This window comes from Rhineura floridana, chromosome 9 (assembly GCF_030035675.1).
Source record: "Rhineura floridana isolate rRhiFlo1 chromosome 9, rRhiFlo1.hap2, whole genome shotgun sequence".
Lineage (NCBI taxonomy): Eukaryota > Metazoa > Chordata > Lepidosauria > Squamata > Rhineuridae > Rhineura > Rhineura floridana.
The window spans coordinates 97,462,034-97,481,645 of record NC_084488.1 but is presented as its reverse complement, the minus strand read 5'-3'; the positions used below and the strand labels follow the sequence as shown (position 1 = coordinate 97,481,645).

At 39.7% G+C, this 19,612-nt stretch overlaps 1 protein-coding gene across 3 annotated transcripts; it reads right to left on the bottom strand.

Annotated features, from left to right (window-relative positions):
• Positions 1 to 4,072: 4,072 nt before the first annotated feature.
• Positions 4,073 to 19,353, bottom strand: TRMT10A (tRNA methyltransferase 10A). Of its 3 annotated transcripts, none has more exons than XM_061582881.1 (8): positions 19,114 to 19,348; positions 17,198 to 17,468; positions 16,128 to 16,290; positions 13,920 to 13,991; positions 13,399 to 13,473; positions 11,861 to 12,010; positions 7,798 to 7,903; positions 4,074 to 6,647 (listed from the first exon to the last, which is right to left on the bottom strand). In XM_061582881.1, the coding sequence occupies exons 2-8, from the start codon at positions 17,389 to 17,391 to the stop codon at positions 6,478 to 6,480; spliced, it is 930 nt and encodes a 309-aa protein (XP_061438865.1). In that variant the 5' UTR covers positions 17,392 to 17,468; positions 19,114 to 19,348; the 3' UTR covers positions 4,074 to 6,477. The 3 variants fall into 3 exon arrangements, with proteins under 3 accessions (XP_061438866.1, XP_061438865.1, XP_061438867.1); XM_061582883.1 differs by having other exon boundaries at positions 6,584 to 6,673; positions 19,114 to 19,353; XM_061582882.1 differs by lacking the exon at positions 13,399 to 13,473 and having other exon boundaries at positions 4,073 to 6,647; positions 19,114 to 19,350.
• Positions 19,354 to 19,612: the final 259 nt, after the last annotated feature.

Genomic DNA, 19,612 nt, shown 5'->3' with positions numbered 1-19,612 from the left:
AATTAAACTGAAGTGCATGGGAACATTAATACCAGTTTTTAAAACCAATCAGACCAAGGGTTAGTGGTTACCAGTGACCCACAGCCAGAACAGTTTATTGCAAAACAGGGTGTAACTGCCATTAACAAGGCAGGAAAAGTTCTGTGAATTAGCTGGTGGTATTCTCTTGCTGAAAAGACGTGCAATTACATGAGGTGCACACCACACAGTAACACCCCCAACAAAATGTTTGCGTAAGGTTCCTTATAAGAAGAGCTAGGGTGTTGCTGTGAATACAGTGTTAGATTTGGAATGGGAAGTCCTAGGCTCAAATGTCTGTTCAGCCATAAAGCCTGAAAAATGAACTGGCCAGCTGGCTGGGGCTGATGGGAGTTGAAGTGCAAATCATCTGCAGGGTACCAGGTTGGAAAAGGCTATTGTAGGCCAATCATTCACTCTTAGCCTAATTAAAACTGTACTGTTGTCGTTCTTAAAATCTGTAGTTAAATAACTGAAATGATTCATATGGCCCTGGAAGTTTCCCCTTAGCAGCTCCAATACCTCAGTCTCTCTTTACAGCAATCGAAAAAGTATTTTAGTGAATGTGATGTGTGTGTGTGTGATCATCACCTTGTAGTGGTGAGTGGGCTTGTGTGTTCCAATGAACCCTATAAGCAATGCTGTCGGGAGTCATGTACTCCCAGCAGGGTCACCCATGGCAGTAAGGTCAAAGGAGAGGAACCAGACAAAGAATGATCCAAGAATGTCCTCAACAGCAGAACAGGCAGAGGATAACAATGTGTATGTTACAATGGCTGTGAAGGTGGATGAAGGCTGCAGCAGAAGACTTCCAATCGTCGTGGTATCCATGCCATTGGATCAAAGCCTTTTTCTGTCAAGATTGTGTGTTGACCGTTGTGTGCCGATCTCCCCACATAAAGCAAATTCACGCATAGGCATCTTCCAACCAAACCGAACCAAACCAAACATCCCATGGACGCCATAATTATCACCCTTTTTAAGAAGGGTGATAGAACAGACTGTGGGAACTATTGAGGCATCTCCCTTCTTGCTACCACAGGTAAAATCCTTACAAGGATCCTCCCAAATCGCCTCCTGCCGATCTCAAGAGGATGTCCTCCCCGAATCTCAAAATGGTTTCCACCCTTCCAGGGGGACAGTGGACATAATCTTCACTGCATGACAGCTTCAAGAAAAATGCCGGGAGCAGAATCAGCCTTTTTATATGGCATTTATGGATCTAAGGCCTTTGATACTGTGAATCGAACTGCTCTCTGGACCATCCTTCTGAAAACTGGATGCCCTGATAAATTTGTGAATATTTTGCGACTCCTTCATGACAACATGACAGTGGCAATTTTGGATAACAATGGCTTTCAGAGCAATCCATTCAGAGTCGGATCATGCGTAAAACAGGGATGTGTCATTGCTCCTACCTTAGTTGCTCTCTTAATTGTTATGATTCTACACCTTATTGAGGGGAAACTTCCTACTGGTGTGGAAATCATATACCGAACAGATGGAAAGCTTTTTTAACCTCAGTAGGCTGAAAGCAAAAAGTAAGGTAATGTCAACCTCTGTCATAGAACTTCAATATGCCAATAATAATGTAGTCTCCGCACATTCAGAGAAAGATCTTCAAACTATCCTAAATGTCTTTGCAGAAGCATATGGAAAACTTGGGCTCTCAATATTAAAAAAAAACAAAGTGCTTCATCAACAGGTGCAAACTAGTCCCTCTGTAGCACCATCAATCTAGCTTAATGATGTGATGCTGGAGAACGTTGATCACTTCCCCTATCTCGGCAGCCATATCTGTGTAAAAGCTGACATCGATGCTGAAATTCAACATTGTCTGAACTCTGCCAGTGCTGCATTCTCCCAAATGAAGCGTAGAGTGTTCAAGGATCAAGATATTCATAGGGAGACCAAAATGCTTATTTACAAGCCATTGTACTACCAACCTTACTGTACACCTGTGAAACATGGACCATTTATAAAAGCCACTCCCAACTTCTTGAAAGATTCCACCAATGCTGCCTCCAGAAAATTCTGCAAATTCCTTGGGAAGACAGATGGACTAATGTTAGCGTTTTGGAAGAAGCAAAGACTACCGGTGTTGAAACAATGATCCTTCAACATCAACTTCGCTGGACCGGCCATGTTGTTTGAATGCCTGATCACAGTCTTCCAAAGCAGCTACTTTACTCCCAACTTAAGGATGGAAAACAGAGTATCGGTGGACAGCAAAAGAGGTTTAAAGATGTTCTTAAAGCGAATCTAAAAAAAATGTAACATGAACATCAACAACTGGGAAGTCTTGGCCCGTTAACGTCCCAAATGGAGGTCGGCTATTATCAAAGGTGCCTTGGACTTTGACGAAGCACGAATACAGGGCAAACGGGACAAATGAGCTAAGCAGAAGGCACGTCAAACAAATCCTCATCACAACCATGTGGAAACCTATGTCCTCACTGTGGGAGGCTGTGTGGATCCAGACTTGGCCTCCATAGTCACTTACGGACCCACTGTTAAAGACCTTACCCTGGAAGACAATCTTACTCGGGCATGAGTGATCACCAATGAATGAATATGTATGTATATATATATATAAAAGTCTGAGCACTTTTATGAAGTGTTTGACACAAACAAGACTGTATAAATCATTACATGAATTAGTTTCATTAATGCTTTTTAATGTTAGTCTTATAGCCTAATCCTCAGTACACAAAAGAGATGGCTAAATGCCTCTCAGAAGACAGGAATAAAATTCAAAATGACTTTGATATAAGGGAAAACTAGGCTGAAGCTAGTAAAATTAAGTTCAACCAAGACAAATGCAAAGTTCTGTATTTGCATGTGGCGGGGGAGAATCAGAGGCACACAGGTATGATGGGGAACAACTGGCTCGGCAGTAGCACATGTGAAAACAATCTTGGCACTCTCAATCAAATCACAAGCTGAACATGAATCAGCAGTGTGATGTAGCTGCAAAAAAGCCCAAGGTGATTTTTGGTTGCATTAACAGAAAAATAATAGTGCCACTTTATTCTGCGTTAGTTAGATCTTATCTGGAGTACCGTGCCCAATTCTGGGTGCCACACTTTAAGGAGGACATAAACAAGTTGGAAAAGTTCAGAGGGCAACAAAGAGGGTCAGCAGGAGGGAAGACAAGACCTATGAGGTAAGTTTGAAAGAGCTGTGTGTTTATAGCCTGGAGAGGAGAAATCTGAGAGGGCACATGATAACAATCTTCAACACCAGAAGAGCTGTCACACAGAAGAGGACAAACATTTGCTCTCTGTTACTCCACAGGGTAGGACTAGATCTAATGGATGTAAGTTACTGGAATAATAAGCTTCAGTTAACATTAGGAAAAATCTTTTAATGTTAAGATGAGTTCATCACTGGAACCAATTACTTAGGGAGATGGTGCTCTCTCTTACTGGAAGTTTTCAAGCAAACGTAGGACAGCCATCTGTTGAGGATGCTCCAGTTCTGGATTTCCCACACCAAACAGGCAGTTGGACTAGATTGCCTACCTACAATGCCCATCAATTTCTATGATTCTAGTTCCAGCTCACTCCACTGTCTTAACCTAGGTATTCCAAAATGAAAGTTTCATCCATATTGTTTCATTCTTATTGCTGCCTGTAGAAAAATTAATGGACTTTAAGAGTCTAGACTGATTGATTTATAACACAGGGTTACATTTAAGAAAGTACTACATACCCATTGAAATTAATGAACCTAAATTAGTCATGTCCATTGACTTCAATAGGTCTACTCTGCATAAGACAAGCATGAAATACCATCCATACATCACAATCTGGTCTTTTAGGATTCTTGTTCTGAATTTTTAAAAACATTCAAATTCATTTCTAACTGAAGCTTATTTATAAATATAACTAATTTTTGTCTACTAAAGCTATTTTTCAAACAATGCATATAATTTGGAAAGTTCCAATATAGTTTCATTTCAGTAAAAATTGCCATCTCAAAAATGTTGAGAAGATTTCCAATTTTAGAGAGCAAACAAAATATGCAGTAAGGTACATAACATTCAACTGAATCTGCAAATTCATTCTTCAGGCTAAAATAGGTGCCAACAATTGCACATTTCCTACTCAAGATATTGGTTTATTTATTAAGAAAAAGGCAAAAAGAGGAGCTAATACTATACATTTCTCCGCTATTTTAAGATTAACATACATTTGGATTGTCTAATATTGAAAACACTATCATTCAACTCCATTAGAATACTACATAGTATTTTATGGCCAGCTTTTAAAATTAGGGTTTAGTTTAAGCTACTGCAGCCAATATTAAGCAATTCTAATGCTTCTCCTCACTGTAATCAATAGGACCTAATGTTGCTATCCTATATACTCTTACCTGTGATTAGGTCCCACTGAACTCAGTAAGACTTGCTTCTCTCTCTCTGTAGTATGTATGTATATGTATATATTTATGTGCTGTAAAAGTGTAACCTTTGGGTAGTTCATATCAAGATCTTGTAACAGACTGAATTTTACAGTTATTTAAACTCCTGAAAATTGAAGACCTCTGAAGATGCAGGGTTCTTTTTTTAATCTGACCCTGCAACATTATAACCCCACAGTACATGTGCATCTAAACATGTAGTAGTGAAGGAATTGTTTTTAAGTCTGATTTCTCTGAAGGTGTGATCTTAATTTATTTATAAAAACTGATTGCAGATAGTCCTTCAGCTATCACAGTCTAGTTCATGAGGGTTGGCTTAGCCAGTAGGACAGAACCATCAGACACTAGAAATAGATTAAAGAGTTTATTATAATAAAGAATTGTCCCTAATACAGAGCATCTTAGAACGACAGAACCCCACATGAAACCATTTTATATTCCTGGATGTAGGACTTCTCAGATTCCAAAGAGAAGACTGCAATTATTTATCCTGCACCTAATTAATATCCTTTCCAACTGACTTTGCAAAACCCACTGTAGCATCACCAATGAGGTAAACATCTAGCTATCCTATTGGTTCAGCACAAATGCACATGTCACCTATGACACCAGTTCCCTGTTCTCAGGAGGGTATTACACGTGTTCAGGGGTGATCTTACTTCTCTGTTTTTGTGGTCAGCATGAGAATCCTACTTCTTTGTTCTTTTGGTCAGTATGTCCCGTTTTGTCCCCTAAATATCCTGACCCCAAACCACACTTGAGATTATGCACACAGGTTCACTTGTGCCTATACAAAGTGTTCCAGACATGAGCAATCTGGTTCCCCTTTTCTCATGTCCTAGCATACTAACTCATTTTCCACTCACCCTTCCTCATTTTGGGTGCCTAGTCCATTTTCATTTCTCCTGCATAGAAGCAACACTTTAGCAAAAACTCGTCTCTTGAAGGCAAACCCTTGACCATTCATTTACCCAGAATCCATTGATCAAATCTAATCAGACATTAGCCAGATTAGGAATAATGAGGTCCAATTCTCCTACAGTAGATTAGTCCACCACCCAAGAAGGAAGCAAAGGCAAATTACTTACCTTTTAAAAATTATGCAAAGCTTGCTTTTATCATACAACCATCAGCCAACTGCAGTGGCACTTAGGGTTCCTTCTTCCATTGGATTTACTACAACACAGGTCCTTCCTTCACTGCAAAGTAATTTGAAGACATGCTGGAGAAGTGCAAACTGTGGCTCCTCTGGATGGCCTGGTAATACTGATGAAATGAGGTGGCTGAAGTTCTGTTGGTTACTTTCTTAGTTTAGGAAAGAGCTAACCTACAGTGAGAAATAGCCCTTAGACATGCTACCATATTAGCTGCAGCAGGGTCATATCCAATAGTGTTGAATTGTAAATTGGAGTTTCAATCCTGACACTTCAAAGCATAGGAGGCAATTGTACACCCAGGATTAGAGGGGAGATATATTAAGATAAAGAGTAGGAGGTGGAGGTCAAATGTAAAAGCTCCCCCCACCCTTCAAATCAACAAATTCAACTTTACAATTCCAGTACGAACATTTCAGACAATCACCAGAGAGCCCCCAAATAATCAAAAATAAAGCAAAAAGGCAGAGCAGGGTATATTTAAGAATAGCAGACAGGATAGGAATGAATTAAACTTAAGTTATAACCATAAAAATTAAGAACATAATTAAATGTTCAGTGTCACTAAAATTCTGCTGCCAGCTTCAGAGTAAGGAAATGTTACCTTCTGGGGAATATTAAATAAAAATATTAAAAAGAAAAATAAATATCAGCTTCCTTGGGAAACAAAGTTATATTTAAATGCCCTTTAGCTGGCTAAAAAGTTACCAAAAATCAAGTATTTCATCAGTAACAATAAAAGTCCAGATCTAGCAAAAACAATTCAGTGCTTGATAACAGATAAGCAGCACTCCAGAAACAACTCCACACTCTGAATTAGTTCAGCTTCCTGCCCATTGCCATCTGGGAGCCTTTCACATAAATTAACATCCAGAGGAGCTCAGTCGCTATCTGAGATTTCATCTTGCACTATTTCTGACTTTTGCGGCTTGCATGTGGAGGCTTCAATTGTCTCATTTACTGGTTTGGCTCCTTTCCTTTGTGGCAACACAGTGAAAAATGCTTCCTCCCAGTCTCTCTTTTCCAAGTATGCAAGGATGATCTCAAACACTGCAATCAAACGAAGATCACACAGCCTTAAAAAAACATGGAAGCGTCTGACAGAATCAGAAATTTATTCAAGTTATGAAAGAAAATTTATTTATAACCTCTACAATTACAATAAAGATAGTTAACCGTATCTAAAACCTATATATTCTTCCAGTAAAGGAAAAGCTAGCAAATAGATACCAACAATACAACAGACATAAGGGCAACTTCGTACAGTTAAGAAAAAATTCAGTAGAGAATACATATTCAATAAAAACTTGTTAATTGTATATTTATGGAATTAATTAACATTAACTCTAGACATAATAACTGGTAAAAAAAATAGTATAGTGTGCATTGTATGTTTGGTTTATTAGACTGATATACAAGTGTTAAGATTATTGCTGAAGCTCGGTGGACAGGGAGTTAGGAAATAAAATCTAGCTGCCTGTTGAGAAATTTTGGTTTGCTATCAAAATAGGCAGCATATATCGCAAGGAGTGACAGTACTGGTCTCTGATATTTGTGAAAAACAAGCCTGGTTATTAATTTGAAAACCTAGGAACATCCAAGGATGAGTGGGAATTAAGTAATTTAAAGCCCTCTTCATGTGTTCTGAAACTGTATTGTAAACACATGAGGAAGGCAGTGAGGTACAGTTTTAGAACCCTGAAAAATCAGAGCTATACAATATGCAGGAAGCCTTCTTAAGTACTGAAGGCTCCCCTCTTTATATAGTCCAACTTGTGAAGGGCAATGAGAATGACAACAAAGAGGCTCAGAGCTAGTATGCTCATCCCCACTGTCCCTTGTCGCATGTTTACTATACGCAGTTCCAGAACACCTGAAAAGATCTGTAGATAACTACAAAGCCATCACACATAGGTGGATCACTGCATTACCTGTAGTAGTTGCACTAAGTCAAACTAGTGTGTTTACTATTCAGTGCTATGAAAATTATATCTATTAAATCCCAACATGTGGGCAGTAAAATAAAAAATAGATCTCACATCATGAGGGAACAGATGGGCAATTATCCCAGATCAATTGTAAACCAGCTGTTTTTAAAAGGGTAGGGGAATAAAAACCCCTAGTGTCATGCATGGTGACCTTTGAGTACCGTACATCTTCATGTGCTTATTTTGAATTTTTTTCCCACCTTCATACTTACCATGATTGACTGCCAGAACTTTCCTACTGTTCATTTTCACAAAGATCCCTAGTGGGAGTTGTGCATGACTTATACCTTGTTCTTGTGCTCTTTTGTATGTGATGCCCTGTAAGCAAAACAGAAAAAAAGTAACTAAATTACCATTGATCAGTTTTGTCTCACAAACATTAAAGAGTTTTCTACAGTGTTGTGTGCATATAAGAAGTCATATGACATGACTAAAAAGTTTTACACTGTTTGTAGGCCATGTATTTATAGTTTGTTTCAAATAAGTACAATATTATGCAAATATGACCTAAGAGCCTATACTGGTGTGGTCAAACAAATAACTTGATGTTATTATTATTTTAAATTTATTGCCTGCCCTTCATCCAAAATCACATCACAAAAAATAGGGTGGGTCCTAAAAAAATACATCTCAGGTGCCAAAATGTGCATCTTTAGCATTTGCCAAAAACTGTACAGCAAAGTCCCCCCCCCATCCCAAGCTGCTGAGGATGGCGGAACTGCCAGGGCCAGGCAGGAGAGGTGGTGGCGGCGGCACCACCAACTGCTCCTCCTTCCTTTTGTTCGTTCACGGCCTCCCTCTTCTCGGAGCTGCTCCGCCTTCCTCCTTTGCCCGAGAGGCCATTGAGGGAACGAGTGATAGTAGGTCCAAAGCCTCGTGAACTGGTGTTTTCTTCTCAGTTGGAGCTGGCTAAGTGTGAGCCACCAGAGGAATAACCAACCTCTGCTAAGCTGGTCCGATGCGAGGGATATGAAAGCGAAACATGGAAGGGAAAAGAGCTGCCACCCCATCTTTCTCCCGTAGGCTGCTCTCCTGTACCTGTACGCTGCATGATAGGCACAGCCCAAGAGGTGAGGCTTTACCGGGAAGCGCCCCTGCAGCTGCTGCTGCCCTACCATCCAGTTTGTGCTCACACCCCAGCGCCTCCAGCTTCTTCGAGAAGAACTTCCCTATTAGTTTCAATTTCGAGGGGCTTGTTTACCCCACCCTCCTCCCTGCTGGAGCTGCTGAACATTAAGATCAAGGGTGTGTGTGTTGCTTTTGGTCTTGCAAATGGACTATCACCCACACTGGTTTCTATGCTACATCTATGCTAGATGTAGGAGCTACATCTGAGGATACACCTTCGGACCACACAGGCGAGAAGCCCTATTATTGAAACTGAGTTGGCCTCTACCTTATAGTTTTAATTCTATTGTTTAGTCTCTTGTTGTTCTAATGTTCTATATGTTTTTGCTTTGTTCGTCACTCAGAGTGGCTGGGTAACCAGCCAGATGGGCGACTAATAAATCAAATCAAATAAAAAAATAAAAAATAAAAAGACCCCACCGCTGGCTGATCTCAACACCAGAGAGGGTCTGTAGGGAAGAAGGTGGTTTTTCAGGTATTTGGGATGCAAGTCATTCAGGGCTTTAAACATTAACGTGAGCACCTTGAATTGCGACCGGAAACAAACTGGCAACCACTGCAGCTATTTTAAAACTGGAATTACATGAGTTCTAAAGGAAACCCCAGCCAGCAATCTGGCTGTTGCATTTTGGACTAGTTGGAAGTTTCTGCATTGTCTTGAAATGCAGGCCTCCACAGAGCACATTGTAATAATTCAATCTGAAAGTTACCGGAGCATGGAGTAGTGTGGTCTTCTCTGCCCGAAAGGGGCTGAAGCTGACAAACCAGCCAGAGCAGGAAAAAGGCACTGCTAGCCACTGAAGCCACCTGAGCCTCCACAAACAATGTTGGACCCAGAAATACCCCCAAGCTACAGACTTATTCCTTCCAGGGGAGAGCAACCCCATTCATAACAGGCTATATCCTCACCTCCTGGACATGAGAACTCTGGACACATAACACCTCTGTGTTATCAGGATTCAAATTCAATTTATTGGCCCACATCCAGCCCATCATCACCTCTAAGCACCAGTTCTACACCTGAACCACCTCTTCTGATTCAGATGGAACAGAGGTAGAGCTGGGTGTCATATTGCATACTGAAGGCACCTTACTTCACATTTCCTGATGACAGCTCCCAGTGGCTTCCTATAGATGTTAAATAGCATGGGGGACAAGATGGAAACCTGCAGAACATCACAGGACATTTCCCATGGTGCTGCACAATAGTCTCCCATAACTACTTTTTGGAAGTGGCTCTGGAGATTATGAATGCAACCACTGAAGCACAGTGCCCCTAACCGCCACCTTCCTGACATACTCCAGAAGGATACCATAGTCAATAGTATCAAAAGCTGCTGAAACATCAAGGAGAAGTGGGTCACATTCCCCCATATTTCTCCCAACAGATGGCATCAACCAATGCAACCAAGGAGGTTTAAGTGCCATGGCCAAGCCAGAAGCCAAACTGGAACAGTAGTAATCAGTTTCCTCTAAGTGTGCTTGAAGCTGCCACCCCTTGCCCCAAAAAGGGATATTTGCCAATGGGCAATAGTTGTTTAACACTTCTGGGTCCCAGGAGGACTTCTTAAGGAGGGGACACACCACTGCCTCCTTCAAGGCAGGTGGTACCTTCCCTTCCTCCAGTGAAGCATAAATCACTCCCTGGACCTTTACGCAAGCAAATAGTTCATTTACAAGCTGAACTTGTAAACAAAGCTAGCATGCACAGAAACAGCTCAGAGGATGCACAACATTCTTGAAAATTCCTATTTCCCTCTTAAACAAATCTTTCCCTGAAAATATCCTGTGTGCATTAGTTGCATGCTGCCTTCTCTCAATGAGAAGACTTACTTTCCTTATCAGTGTTCCTAAACCCATCCACCCAAACAAATAATTAGATGAGCTACTCATAAATAAAAGTTAAAAATTAAGGGGAGGTAATCAAACACAAAAGAGTAGTTATTAAAAACACACAACAGAAGAACAAAAAACTGGTTCTGATGGAGCTATGAGGTGCAGCTGTAATCTCTGCCTGGATGGCAAACCATTGGAACCCCATGTAAACTACTCAGCTTTCTAAAGGAAGAACAAAATGATAATAATAGCCAGCTTACCACCCATTTGACAGCTTGCTCTATTTGTATATTCTAAACATTTTCATCAAGCTTGTGACCAGCTTGTCTACTTCCGTTATATACAGTATGATCAGGGACTACACTACTTTGGAGTTTATTCTTAGTTAGTTACTATCATTACTACAATAAATACGATTAAAAATAGCAATCACAGAGGATGATCTGCTAAATTACTGGCAGCCACAGAAACATTGCTGATGCTGACACTGCTGTAGCCATTACAGATTATACTGCAATGTGGGCAGTAAATATCAAATTATCAAGTTCACATACAGAACGGTGATGGATGGGAAAAGACAGATCCCATCAGTGTATACTTTATTTTATCCTTCAACCTTTTTTTCATGAGTCCAGTTGCAGAGTGGTTAAATATACTGTTTAAGCACCTGGTTGGCCACTGTGAGAACAGGATGCTGGACTAGATGGGCCACTGGCCTGATCCAGCAGGCTCTTCTTATGTTCTTAAGCACCTCACACTATATGTCATCAGAGACCAGTCTGTTATTTTAGTTTCCCCCTTTTCTTTCCACTCTCATGCCCAGAAAAGGATGTATCTAGCAACTGAGGTATGATGGTCTCTTAAAGTTTTTCTATTTCCCTCGTACAGCATTAAGGCAATGGGGAGTGGATCTCTCTCTCTCTCTCTCTCTCTCTCTCTCAGTTCATCTGTCTTCAGTCTGATTTGTCTCTCCAAATATAAATTGCTGTCACACAGAATCTGTACCCCAAGTGTTGGGGTTGACGTGACTGACTTCTGAAGGAGACAGAAATGGGCAAAAGCAGTCACATATTCTAAAAGAGCACAGTAAAAAAAGGGAGCTTTGTAGCTCAGTTTCAAATTATTCAATAAGTGACCCAAGGATGAAGGTGACCACAGATGTCCAGGAGAGCAGCAACTTGCCTGTCTAATTATAACACAAACAGCAGCTTAAAATAATCATGTTCCATAGCATTCTATGCACATTCACTGTGTTCAATGGGACTTCTTTCCAAGAAAACATACACAGGATTGCAGCCATTAAATATCTACCTTGTGATGATTGTGATCCACCAAGCCTCCAATGACATAGGCTTTGGACTCATCTAGTTCATTCAGAACATCAGGAGAGTCTGATGTAAGGTATACAAGGTCTTCTTTCTTCATCAGTTCACTATAATGTTCTGATTTAATGTGAATATCCTTCAAGATATAAATAGACACAAACATAATAAAGAAATCATCTAACAATCCAAGGACTTTCAATTGTTTTAAATGTATATTTCATTCCAACACTGATTTTAATTAAAACCTGAACTATGGTTACTAATCAGCATAGGCTGAAATGCCAATAAGACTTTAGTACAGTAGGGCCCCACTTTACAGCAATTCGCTTTACAGCGATTCGCTAATACAGCAGTCTCAATTAGATGCAATTAGACTAAAGCCCCACTCACACAGCGCTTGTTCCGCTTTTATGGTGGTTTTCGGGCATCACGCGCCATTCTATTAAATGAGTTCCGCTTTACAGCGGGGGTCCGGAGCATAACCCGCCGTATGAGTGGGGCCCTACTGTAGTCATATTTTCACTAATACCTGCAGCACGTTTGCACAGTATTTTTTAGAAAACCAGAATGCAGTACAAAAAGTAGCTACATTTGAGACTGTTAAAATTACATCCACCACATAGCAGCAGCAATGTTGCAAAATTGGTTGTAAAAAGTCTTGCTAGGCAAAGCTGGTAAAAAGAAGAATTCAACTTATCACTTTCTGAGACTAAGTATCACAAGTGAATCCGTCCCTTTCAATAAAAGAGCTCAAGGTGGAATACATGATCTATCCAATTATATCCTTGCAATCATCTGCTGTGTAAATTATGCAAAGAAACAATTCCTTGCTAGGCTACCCTGTAAGATTCATAGCCAAGTAGGGGTTTGAATGCATTTCACACAAGTCCAAGTTTAACAAATATCTGCTACATCACAAGGTTTCTAGCCCCCCCCCCGCTCCCAAGGCAGAAGCCACTCTGTCTCAAGAAGACTACACAACACCACATCTTGAGCAGCTCCTCTGAATCAAACCATTTCCTGGTCAAGCTGTTCCAATCAGCCTGGATACGCAGGAAAACTTGGTTCAAGACTGGCCTCCAGAATAGCAGAACTTTCTGAAACTGCAATTCAAAAAGCTGCAACAATGTCATTTTGTACATAATCTCACCCACTTTGGGATTGCAATACTGTTCTTCAAATATGCCAACTTTCACATATAATTCAGAATCCCAGCCATATGCAAAGTAATCATCTCATTCAAACAGAAAATTGCTAGTTCCTGACTGACTGAACAGAAAATTGTCAGATGGAAAAACAAGAATTAAGAGTTTACCAACACAAACTGATAAGTCAGCAGTGATGTGGTTGGCAATATTAAAGAGACTCCCCAGCTCATGTATCTTCAAAAACAAAAAAGAAACCTTTGGTCTTCACAAAAAAAAAAAAAAGACGCAGATGCAGACATGCATACTCACAAAGAGCGTTCAGGAAGAAAAAAACATGGTAATAGTTAAGGAAATCATATATTTAAATTGCTAGTACCTTCCAGTTTACCCATCCTTTGTCAGTTTCATTCATGTTGTCCTTCAGCTGGCCCCCATGGCTAGTCAAATAAAACTTTGGAAGACAAAACGAAGTATACAATATTCACTGCTATTAAGTACTCATTCTCTTGGCCCTAACAATGCAAGCAAATATTATTTTTGAAATTGTTCAAATGCATTTTTATTAATCTAGTTTTATTAAAATTGCCTAGAATTGGAAACTCAAAAGGATTTTACAAATTAGGTATATTTTGCCCAAATGCTCTGCAGAAAAACAACCATGGGTCATCAGTACTCTAAAATATTAACTGCACAACAAGATTATACCTACTTTTAGGCATACATGGATATTTGTACAGTCGTTTTCCTTAACAATATCTTTAATGACAAAAATATTTTCAAGTTATGTCTATGTTTGTTGTTAAGACTATATTTTAGCAAGGAGTGGTCTTTCATAGTTCATGTAGATCACTAAGTGATTAGAATACAAAAACTGGAAAAAGATTTACACTGACATACCTGTACAGGATGGAGTGCTTTGCGATTTTCTGCATAACATCTCTGAATTTGCTTGTGAAGTTTCTTGACATCCTGTATACAACACAATTTGTTTTTATATTGTCCTTCAGAGAAAGCACCACAAAATGCTTTAACCAAGAGATTCAGAGAGACGCTAAAGAGAGAGAAAGGAAACTTTTAACTGACAAAAAGTTATTTCTGAATAGAACATGTATTTTTGGGGAGAGAAATATCAAGCCACTCTTAAAAAATGCAATCCAAGATGTTTTCAAAGATCTCTTATATTCGCTATCATTGTACTTTAGTTCATTGTGTTCAAAATCAAAAACAAAATTAATTTAATTTATAAACCAGTTAAAACTTAAAAGGAAATAGCTAAATTGCAATCCTATGCATGCTAGCTTGAGAATAAGCCCCTTTGAAATCAATGGAACTTTCTTCTGAGATGGTAATCCTGGTCCAACACCATTATGATAATTAATTGTGATGCATAATTCCTTCTAGCATTACAACAAATTTCTTTACCATGTGCTTTCAACTGCCATTTACTATTAAATACAGTAAAATATACATTTTTATTCCTAAACTAAGTCCATATGAACAATCCCAAAATAATATTTAGGAAGGTATAAGACAAATGTCCCCAACTCTGTTAGACATTAGTGGTATTCACTAAATGCTGGTGTTACATTTGCCCACATTACCTTGAAATAAAAACATTATATGGTAGTTTTAATAAGAACATAAGAAGAGCCTGCTGGATCAGGCCAGTGGCCCATCTAGCCCAGCATCCTGTTCTTACAGTGGCCAACTAGATGCCCATGGGAAGCCCACAAGAAAGACCTGAGGGCAAGAGCACTCTCCTCTTCTGCAGCTTCTGGCAACTGGTTTTCAGAAGCATTATTGTGGCAGAGCATAGCCATCATAGCTAGTAGCCATTGATAGCCTTATCCTTCATGAATTTGTCCAATATTTTAAAGCCATCCAAGTTGGTGGCCATCACTGCCTCTTGTGGGAGCAAATTCCACATTTTAACTATGCGCTGCATGAAGAAATACTTTCTTTTGTCTGTCCTGAATCTTCCAACATTCAACTTCATTGAATGTCAATGAGTTCTAGTGTTGAGAGATCTCTATCCATTTTCCCCAAGCCATGCATAATTTTATACACTTCTATCATGTAGCCTCTTACTCACCTTTTCTCTAAGCTAAAAAGCCTCAAATGTTGCAACCTTTCCTCATAGGGGAGTTGTTCCATCCCTCCGATCATTCTGGTTGCATTTTTCTGAACCTTCTCCAACTCTACAATATCCTTTTTGAGGTGAGGGCACCAGAACTTTACACAGTATTCCAAATGTGGCTGCACCATAGTTTTATACAACAGCATTATGGTATCAGCAATTTTATTTTCAATACCTTTCGTAATGACCCCTCAAATAGAATTTACCTTTTTCACAGCTATCGCTCACTAGGTCAACATCTTCACTGAGCTATTCACTATGACCCCAAGGTCTTGTTCCTGGTCAGTCACCACCAGTTCTGACCCCATGAGCGTATATGTGAAATTAAAATTTTTCGCTCCAATATGCATAACTTTAATTTCTATGGTCTTATTTTAATGACATAATAATAATAATAATAATAATAATAAATTTTATTTCTAGGCCGCCTATCTGGCCGCACAAGCAGCCACTCTAGGCGGCGTACAAGATCAAGTAAAATACAACATACAAACTACATAAAAACCCAAGAACTACAATATAAAACGAAACCCAACCCACCCATAGCTAAAACCAATAAAATTAGGCTACCCCAGGGATCTTGTAGGCCAGGTTTTTCAAGGCTTGGCGAAAACTTGGCAGGGAGGGGGCATGGCGAAGATCATAAGGGAGAGAGTTCCAGAGGGTGGGGGCCACGATTGAAAATGCCCTCTCTCTGGTCCGCACCAGTCTAGCTGTTTTGACTGGTGGGACCGAGAGAAGGTCTTGAGTGGCTGATCTAGTCAGGAGGCATATTTGTTGATGCTGGAGGCGTTCCTTCAGATAAGCTGGGCCGAGACCGTATAGGGCTTTAAAGGTTAGTACATAACCTGAAAAGATTTTATCTGAATTAACCACCGATTCAATATGAAAGGGTTACTAATCTTTGAAAATAACCAAACTAAAGCACCCTGGACAACTTGCTTCAAAACACTATTATTTTCATTTACCTTCAACTCCATTAAATTGTCAAAACTGCAGTCTATAATAAGGCGAAGTGTACTAGGAGCAACATCCTTATGCATACGTTTCCTGAAACTTCCTTCATTGCTTGATTCCAATTGAGACTGGCGCACCAGTTTTCTCTTCAGCCGTTTTTCTTTACGTTTCTGTCTGAAAGATTGCAATTTGTTAACAGCCAAATGTTATGGCATTATACAATGTTCTACCCAAATATAATATACAACTTCATTAAGATAGATGCTAGTAGATATGAAAACAGTACTTAGTTAATCTGATTTGAAATATGTGAAAGTTTGGGAGCATTCCCCCCCTTCCCCTGGCACTGGAAAGTTATACTGGTGGTTTTCAGGAAAAGAGGGCACAGAAATAGTCCATTTGATGACAAATGTTTTCCTTTTACCAGGAAAATTGTAGTTTTCTCTGGCTCTTACCTCCCCTCTTGTTCAAGCATACAATTCAGGTTGAGAATGTTTCAGAAATAATTTGTGCCCTTTTATAAGGGGAGTACCAATCAGCTGTTTGGCAAGCATTGTGGGGTAGAACTGCCAGGATCAAGAAGAGAAAATGCATAATTTCCTGCTTCCATATCTGAATGGTAGCAGATAAGAAAAGTTAAAACATGATACATATTTTATATCTTATGTAAAAAGTATAAAGATTCCTGTGTCTCACCTCTCAGTAGAAGCCAACACAGGCATTTTACCTATTGTTTCATTTGTCCAAATTGGGTGAGTATATCACTTGCACAGAGTAATGTCAAATAAGTATACTCACAGATGTTGCAGTATTTTTTACACAGGATTTTTTAAAATATAAGCTCAGTGAAATCCTGCATTCAAAAAAATGTGGATTCTCCCTAATGCCTATGTTCACTTCTCCCCATTGTAATGGGAATAAAGGAGAGGGCAGGGAAGCAAATATGCAATCCCAAAGTCTGCTTCTGATTTCTGCTTTGGTAGAAGGGTGGGGCGGAAGAGTATAGCCTGAGCCTGCTCAGAGTTATTAACCTTCGTAAAAAGGTTACAAACCCACCCTTGTAGTAAGAAGTAACCCATACTTGCGCAGGTTTCTTTGTTCTTCCCACTGTTTCTGCTTCACTAGTTTCTTTCTTTGCCTCTTTGACATAGCTTCAATATTCTCCATTTTTTCCAATGCTGGCTCTTCAGTTTCTAACTGATCAATGTTGTGTTTCCCTTCTACATCAGTAACCTTGGATGCCACAAGGTTTTCTGGTAGCATTCCTGATGACATGAACTTTTCTATTATCTTACTGGTTTTTCTCTGAAGATGCTACAAATTGTGGGATCAATAAAGTTCTACCTTCAATGCTGTGAACAAAATAAATTTAACATTACTTTAAAAGTGTGTGTAGAAATTCATTCAGAACTATAATCCCAGACAACTTATCACTGGGAAACTTAGAAGACATACCAATACCTAAAAATGTAAAGTATTTTTCCAGCTCAAGATCTATTTTTATATTATGTTTTAAAGGAACTAGTACATAGGATGAGAAACAAAGAATAAAAGCCAATTGCATATTTCTAAACATTTGTAGGCTATAATGTCAAATCAGCAAATGAGAATAAAGGTAGTACAAATTAAAGGCTTGAGACAATTGATTTGTGACTTTAAATAAACCAAACAACTGATGGGCAGATATCCTAGACTGGCAGGCAACTTAAGGAAGTATGTGAGACCTTTTGCCTTGATACACTGCACCTTCTTTTGCATTTTACATGTTACACAATAGCCACTCTATTTGCTACATTTTAAAAAGGACAACAATGTATTTCCTCTGCTTGATTAGCAACCCATTTAATCCCAGTTCTTTAAAAAGGAGCAAACATTAAAAGTTGCTAACTTTAGCAAGAAAAAAAAATCTACATAAAAAAATTACATCAGGTCAAGAAAAAGACCCGAGTCCCTAAACCCATATAGATGTTCTCATGGTAATCCAGCTACTTTGAAGACAAGATGCGTAAGTATGAACAGTAAAACTGTCGGTGGGGACACATAACTATAGCACAGGCACAAAAATATTTGAGTGTAATCCTGCTTAAAATGAAAGCATGAAAAACCCTCAAACACCAAATGAGAGCGGAAAAAAACTGTGTACAAAATAAATATGTGTGGCATTAGCACCTCAGTGCATCTGCCCAAATGAAAAGGCTAAGAGAGAATGTTTACTACCCTATGAGCTTTAGCAGACCTAAATGTAACTAGTCTAGACATCCAAATTTAAGTAGTTCTGTGACACCACCCTTGAGCATCACTCTCCCACTCTCATAGGTTAAAAAAACCCGATTATGAGAACTTCTGCATTTAAAAAATCAGAAAGGAAAATAGTTTTGATGCAAGTGATGTGTAGCTTTGAAACTTCATGAGATTTTGTTTTCAATGGCTCAAATCTTAAAGTCATCGAACTGAAATGAATGGAATATAAATTAGTCACAACTATTCCTATTGATTTCAAAGGGATTAAAGCACAGCGCATTTCTCTGGATCTGAGGCAAGTCAGGACTCAAATGGAAACACAGCTGACGAGACTAGAGAAAAGTATTTTAGAGTACAGTTTTGTTTTGAAATTAGGAGTTTCGCGGAAGCTTATTAAAGACGGACACAGTTCTTTGTAACACGATCTTCCGTTGGCCCAAGCCCACTTTTTCTTGCATTTGATAAAGCGGGCTCTGGCCTACGAAAGCTTCCCTTACAAGGAATCTGTTAGCCTCAAGTCGCCACAAAACTCTTGGCTGTTCTTGCTGAGACAGGCTTAACACAGCTAGACTCTCAGGATTTACTTATTTTAAAAGCTCAAACTTTTAAAATGGACAGGTTCTATAACAGCACTATCCCTTCCCCGCCACCACCGAAGGTCAGGTGAGAAGCGCCTGGCTGAATACTGAAAGGGAGGGGCGAAGAAATATACCGCTTCCCGCGCTAAAAACAGCAAGGCGCGAGACTCTCACTTACCTCACGCGCAAAAGCAGCGAGCCCAACCAACAAACGCCTTTAATCGCGCGCGAGATCTCCCCACGCGCCACTCGTTGCAGCAGCCGGCGCGCAGTATTGACGCAATCCTCTCTCTCTCGCCTCGCGAATGTGGGCGAGGTTGACGGAGAGCGAAGCGCCCCCTCTGGTGGGTGACTGGGCGGTGCTTTGGTTTGTGCTTATCACATTGCTGCTTGTAGTTGGGCTAATGCTGTATCTGTATGTGGACGTGGCTTGGCACAGTTGCGACACATAGTTTTACCAACCCGTACTAAAGTAACGTGACTTTCTCAAACCAACTCAGTCTACATTCTTGCTTAAATTGGTGGTATGGTTCACTTAAACCGGGGGGCGGGATTCGTTGTCAGCGGATGTGGCAATGACCACGCCACGAAATGGCTTTATAAGGAAACTATGTGGCTGTGTAAAAGTTAAAGTGCATGAGTTTCCCCAAAGAATCCTGAAAGCTGTAGTTTGCTAA

Bases quoted from the DNA above. Each gene is read 5' to 3' on its own strand.
- TRMT10A (XM_061582881.1), bottom strand. From the start codon at position 17,391: ATGTCATCAGGAATGCTACCAGAAAACCTTGTGGCATCCAAGGTTACT. The intron at 16,291-17,197 runs GTATGGGTTACT...GCAATCTTTCAG, and splicing joins GAACAAAGAAACCTGCGCAA to ACAGAAACGTAAAGAAAAAC. The intron at 6,648-7,797 runs GTAAGTATGAAG...GTTTGATTGCAG, and splicing joins AGTTCTGGCAGTCAATCATG to TGTTTGAGATCATCCTTGCA.